Source organism: Mastomys coucha, unplaced genomic scaffold (genome assembly GCF_008632895.1).
Source record: "Mastomys coucha isolate ucsf_1 unplaced genomic scaffold, UCSF_Mcou_1 pScaffold21, whole genome shotgun sequence".
Classification (NCBI taxonomy): Eukaryota; Metazoa; Chordata; class Mammalia; order Rodentia; family Muridae; genus Mastomys; species Mastomys coucha.
The window spans coordinates 147,210,648-147,216,647 of record NW_022196904.1 but is presented as its reverse complement, the minus strand read 5'-3'; the positions used below and the strand labels follow the sequence as shown (position 1 = coordinate 147,216,647).

Genomic DNA, 6,000 nt, shown 5'->3' with positions numbered 1-6,000 from the left:
TTTTTTTTTCCGCCGCCTCCCTCGCAGGTTGCTGTCTCGGGCGGTTGTCTGGAGTAGTCAAGCTAGGGAGTAGAACTCGAGACTGTCCCTTATCACAGCGAGGATGACCAACAATGCTCCCCGAGGGGAATATGCAGGATAATTCAGCAAATGGTTCCTGCCCCCTCTTCTTCTTAGAGGTTTAAATGTACAATCTCCCCTCATTCGTAATTGCAAGTTTAATACAGAGAAGGAGGTTAAAAATAGAAAAAAAATGTGTAACAAAAAATTTTCAGGGATGTCTTTTATGACTTTTAGAAAAATATGTGTGTTTTGCCTTCGGGTGTGTATGTGCACTATGTGTGTGCAGTGCCTGCGGAGTCCAGAAAAGGGTCTAAGAGGTTGGAATCCCTGGAATCCATATGCGAACCACCAGCCTTTGCAAGAACAGCAAGTATGCCCAACCGCTGAGCCATCCCTTCAGACCAAGGGACTATTATTTTTGATGAATCGTTGTAAACAGTTGACTTTGGTTATTTGTAGATGCCATGTTTGCAAGTTCCTTTCATTTAAATTGTTTATAACTCCCAAGCCAAGTCTTTGTGTGCTTCTATGGTCACCTGCCCAGCAGCCAAAACAAACAAAAACAAAAACAAAAAAACCCCATCCAGTATGTATGTTCTTTACTGATTTGTGTGTTTGTGTATCTTAGTATTGGCATATGTGCACACTCAGAAACCAGAAAGGACTGTTGGGTGTTCTTCGATGGCTCTCCACCCATCTTTTTTGAGACAGGGTCTGTTTTCTCAGCTTGGCTGGATGCTAACAAGCCCCAACTGCCCTCTTGACTCTGCCCCCTTCCATGCTGGAGTTACTGCTCCTGAGGCCTAGTTTATGTGGGTTCTGGGATTTGGAACTCCAGACCCCAAGATTGTACAGCAAATGCCCTTAACTGCTGAGCCATCTTTCCAGCTGATTTTTCACACTCTCTTTTGTTTTTAGATTTGCAAATAGTTGTTTGTGTGTATGTGGTATGTGTGGGCATACACATGTGCATGTTTGCATGTGTACATATACACATGTTGTTGTGTGCATAGAGTCTAGAGGTTGACCCTGAATGTCTTCATCTATTGCTTTCCTATTTGTTTACTCAGGCAGGTTCTTTTTCCACCTCCTGAACTCAGGGGACTTGCTGATTCCTTTGTCTGGCTTTCTAGTTTGCCCCAGGGATCATTTCTTGTTCCTTCACAGAAATTACATACAGGCTTTTACCTTGCTGGCAATCCAAATTTGAGTCCTCAACATTTTTCTCTGCAAGCACCTTTATTAGTTTGGCCATCTCAGTTCCTAATTTCTTTTTATTTCTCTTTTCCTTCCCTTCCCTTCCCTTTCCTTTCCTTTCCTTTCCTTTCCTTTCCTTTCCTTTCCTTTCCTTTTTTCTTCTTAAGAGTGATATCATGTAAGGAAAACAGGCAACCTAGGGTTTGAGTTCCATATTTTAAATTTAAATTTAAATTCTCACACATATAAAAAGCCATTGAAACAAGCGTGTTGTTTGTGTTAAGTGTCTGCAAGTTACTATTGGAAAGGGAAGGTGTGATAAATAAGGGGCAGATGTGATTATTTGCAAGTCTGGCCCTTTGCTAGGTCTGGGATGAGCAGCATCTGTGATCCATTCTTCAACGACAGTGTTTGTACTTCTGAAGAATCCCTTGACTGCCATATTAATGACCCAAATTCAAGGAAAGATGAAAGGTGCCTTAGAATCAGGCCAGGCCTACCGGATCATGCTAGTATTCTATGTAGAGTATAAGGAGACCGTTTCTCTCCAGGCATTCTTTGTGGCATTTCCGTGTCTCATATCCAGTGGGTATAAGGCTGTGGGTGTTAGCCCCCTAGACACGACTTGTTTCTCTCTCAGCTGTTTTGACTGTACTATTGAAGAAGCTCCTGGCTGGCTTTGCTGCTCCTGAACTCAGTTTCCCTCTGTATAGATGGTCTCTCTTAGCACAGAACCAGCACATACTAGTTTGCAGTTTGTGCCTCCTTTACAAAGGCACTGGAAACTGAGCTGCACTCTAGCCAGGTCTGCTAGAAGGAGTGTTTTCCTCATCTGTGTGACTCAGGTGCCTCTCTTTGTTCATCCCTTTGTCTAATTGGCCCAACATTGAGGCAAGTTTTTCTAAGTGTCCTTATTGTACCAATGGTAGTTTTGGTCCTCATCATGTGTATTATAAAAGCCAACTCTGGTCGACTTGGTTCTGCCCCTGAATTTCTTTTCACACCTGCAGCAATTTATAGTGTCCAGCAGGTGTCAGGCTTGGGTCCGTTTGCACACACACACACTCCCTCTCTTTCTCCTATGTGCAAATTGAGGGCTTTCTTGAAGCCCTGCCTTAGGTGTAACTTCTTTGCCTCCACAAGAAATAACACCGTGTATGGTTTGTCTTTCTGTATCCATGTGGCTGTGAAATTTCTCTTTAAGGACATGGGTCATTTCTGTGCTGTGGCACTGAGGAGTTTTAATGTTAAAATTGTATGATTGACATTACTGATTTCACTGATCACTGATTTACTGGATTTGTTTTAGGTGCTGATACACACAGAGTTTGTAGGAATCGAGTCCCTGCAGTGAGATCCAAAGACATGAGCTTCCAGTTATGTAAGGCTCTTAGAGGCTGCTTAAGTGTATCAGGTGTGCTAAGAAATCTGGAGCTAAGTGGGCTGATTCTGAGAGAGAGAGATTTGACTAGTCTAACAAAGGTAAGCCTTGTCCATGTGACCTACAACGTTGGAAAGCTGGTTTTGGAGGGGAAATACTCAATACGTATTTTACTTTCTTCTATTAAGGGATTGAGTAAATCATCCTCTTTGGTGCACCTGTCTCTTGCAAATTGTCCAATTGGAGATGGAGGTTTAGAAAGTGAGTCAAGTCCTTTAACTCTTGTCCTGTGAGGATGGTCTCATGTTTGTCTGTGTGCTGATAAAACTCTTTCTTTGGGGCTGCTACTTCCCCCTGAGCTGCCTCCGTCCTGTGCCTGCTCAGATGTTGACCCTTCCTGCTAGGGAAGCTTATCATGTTTAATACTGTCTGAACTCTATTTAAGGTTGTGATATGCCATAAAACAGTTTGTAGTGTTTGGTGTTCTGTTATTTGTGTTTGTTCCTAGTTTATGGTTTTCCTTTAAGAAATATTGGTGGGAGCTGGCTATGGTGGCACATGCCTTGAATCTCAGCACCCAGGAGGCAGAGGCAGGAGGGTCTCTTGAGTTTGAGGCCAATTTTGGTCTATAGAACAAGTTCCAGAACAGCTATAGCTATATAGAGAAACCTTGTTTCAAAAAACAAAAGAAAATAAAAAAGTCTTTGTAAGAAGAGCAATAGTAAAGATGTGAAGAGAACAAGTCAAGTCGACATCTCCAAGTAAGACAGCTGTGACGCAATTGTTCATTTGTTTATTTATTTGAGGTAAGTTCTTACTGTATAGTTCTGGCTGTTCTGGAACTCACTATGTAGATCAGGATGGCCTTGAACTCACAGAGTTCTGTTTCTCAAGTGCTGCGATTAAGGGCATGTGCCACTACACCTAGCTTTAAAATGCAATTACAATGGCCATATATCAATAGGCAAAGTTAGTGGAATTAAGCCTTTGCTGTAATCTAGAACAATATTTTGTTACTGCAACCAGTCTGTTAGTGGCTGGAGGGTGGTGGAAAGTGACTTTAGGGATATACCTCTAAATTGACATAGCCAGAAAACATCAAGGAAACAGAGATTGGCCACATTGGCAAGCACTTGGTCTTACTGTGTGTCATTTTCTTTCTTTCAGTTATTTGTCAAGGTATAAAGAACTCAGTCACTCTCAAGACCGTCAACTTCACAGGATGTAATCTGACATGGCAAGGAGCCTGTCACATGGCCAAGATCTTAAAGGTGACCTCTGAATGACTGGTGTGATTGAAGCACATTAATACTTTGGTGTGGGGTTGCAGTAATTTCTGTCTTATCAGTATGGAGACTGCAATTTTAGTTTTATTGCATGTTATAGCCACTGTCTAGTTTGGGATTCTGACCCTTAAAGATACACATTTAATCTTAAAAATACGACTTTAAAGTATAATACTTTATGAATAATACTTGTTATTTTATAATTGTTGAAACATTACAGCACCAGAAGAAACTTTATACTATTACAATTTCCAATTACTGATATCATTCTTAACTACCAAAATTTATAAACTAATAATAACAGTTCATACAATCTTTGTAGTTGTAATAACTACTACATTAGGACTAAAGTTACTTAGCAATTTAACATGAGCCTTTTTGTAAGTTTTTGTTGTTGTTTATTTGTTTGGGGTTAGTGGGGTTGAGACAGGGCATGTATGGCTTTATGGTCCAGTCTGTGGTCAGACTCATTGTGTTGCCCATGCTGGCCTGGGACTTGCTTCAGTCCTTTTCCTCCAGCCTTCCAAGTGTATGTCACCTCAGCTGCCTTGATTTTGTAGTTTGATTGCACAGATCAAAGAGAACTAAGGGCTGTGGACCAAATGTAGCCCATTACATGCTTTTCGCAAGTAAGGGTGCTGAAGGCCACAACCTGCCTAGCTGTGTGCATGGTAACTGGCTACTTTTGCCTTCCATCAAGAGAGTTGAGTAGTTGGCAAAGGAGACTGACCCATGGAGCTGGAAATGTTTTCTTTTGGACCCTCACAGGGTAATTTAAACCTCTGACTCTTGTCAGTGGTCAAGATCATGGATTCTGTTTTCTGGTATGGTGATTAGATTTTGTGAGGCTTTTGGTGGTGGTGGTGGTGATGTGTTTGTGTGTGTGTGTGTGTGTGTGTGTGTGTCGGGGTTACTGGGGATTGAACTAAAGCCAACACTTTAGGCAAACTCTACCACTCTTAGCATTTATTTTGAGACTAGTCCTCTGTAAGTTGCCTAGGCTGGCCATGAACTACTCTGAAGCCGTGACAGACACTGGACCTGAAATGCTCCTGCCTCTACCTACTAAGTAGCTGGGATTGTAGGCATTACCACTAGCCTAGCTAAGTGTATGGACGTGGCTTTTAATTTAGCCCTCACACATTTCCTATCTTGTGACTATAGTTGCTTCACCTTTGTAAACTCCCTGGTCACTCTGAGGATCTCGTGCGCTACCTTCCCTAAGACAGCCTTGCGCAGTGCCTGTTGCTTGTTGCTTTGATGTGGTTCTTCTTAGAAAAGTGGCGGCATTGTTACACCTGGTGCCTTTCACAGCTGATTGGCTCTTTTCACACTCAAGTGGGAAGGCTTTTTCCCTTGTAGTGTCAGTGTCACGAGTGGGCAAAGTTGACCTGTTGAATACCAAGAGAATTGGTTACAGTCTTAAAGGCTACAACTGTGATTAAAAATCATTTCAAATAGTTTTTACCTAAGGCATGTCAGACTTTCTTTGCTTATTCTAGGATGCTAAAGATAGTAGGTATGTAAGACTAAAGTTTCTGTGAGCCGTTGTGTTAAAAAATGATGTTACAGCCTCTGAATGTATTTTTTTATCACCTAAAAGTTACACTTGTTGGCCTAATTCTTCAGTAGTTGAGCACTTTGCTTAGCAGACCCATAGCTCTGGATATTGAGGAACAACCTCAATATCACACAGACACATGCACATACACACAGACATGCACAGACACATGCACACACACAGACACATGCACACACACAGAGGCATGCACACACACAGACATGCACACACACAGACATGCACACATACACAGACATGCATACATACACAGACATGCATACACACAGAGACATGTACACATATAGACACATGCACACACACAGAGACATGCACACACACAGAGACATGCACATACACAGAGACATGCACACACAGGCATGCACACACAGACATGCACACACACACAGACATACACACACACACAGACATGCACACACAGACATGCACACACGCAGACATGCACATACAGGCATGCACACACATACACATGCACACATACAGACATGCACACA

General features: G+C 42.1%; 1 protein-coding gene across 1 annotated transcript in view; it reads left to right on the top strand.

Annotated features, from left to right (window-relative positions):
* The window catches only part of Cep78 (centrosomal protein 78), a 30,435-nt gene that overhangs the window by 708 nt on the left and 23,727 nt on the right, over positions 1–6,000 (top strand). The window contains exons 2-4 of the mRNA XM_031389841.1: positions 2,570–2,742; positions 2,830–2,902; positions 3,809–3,912. Of these exons, the coding sequence (XP_031245701.1) occupies positions 2,570–2,742; positions 2,830–2,902; positions 3,809–3,912 (350 nt within the window). The remainder of the gene's footprint in view (positions 1–2,569; positions 2,743–2,829; positions 2,903–3,808; positions 3,913–6,000) is intronic.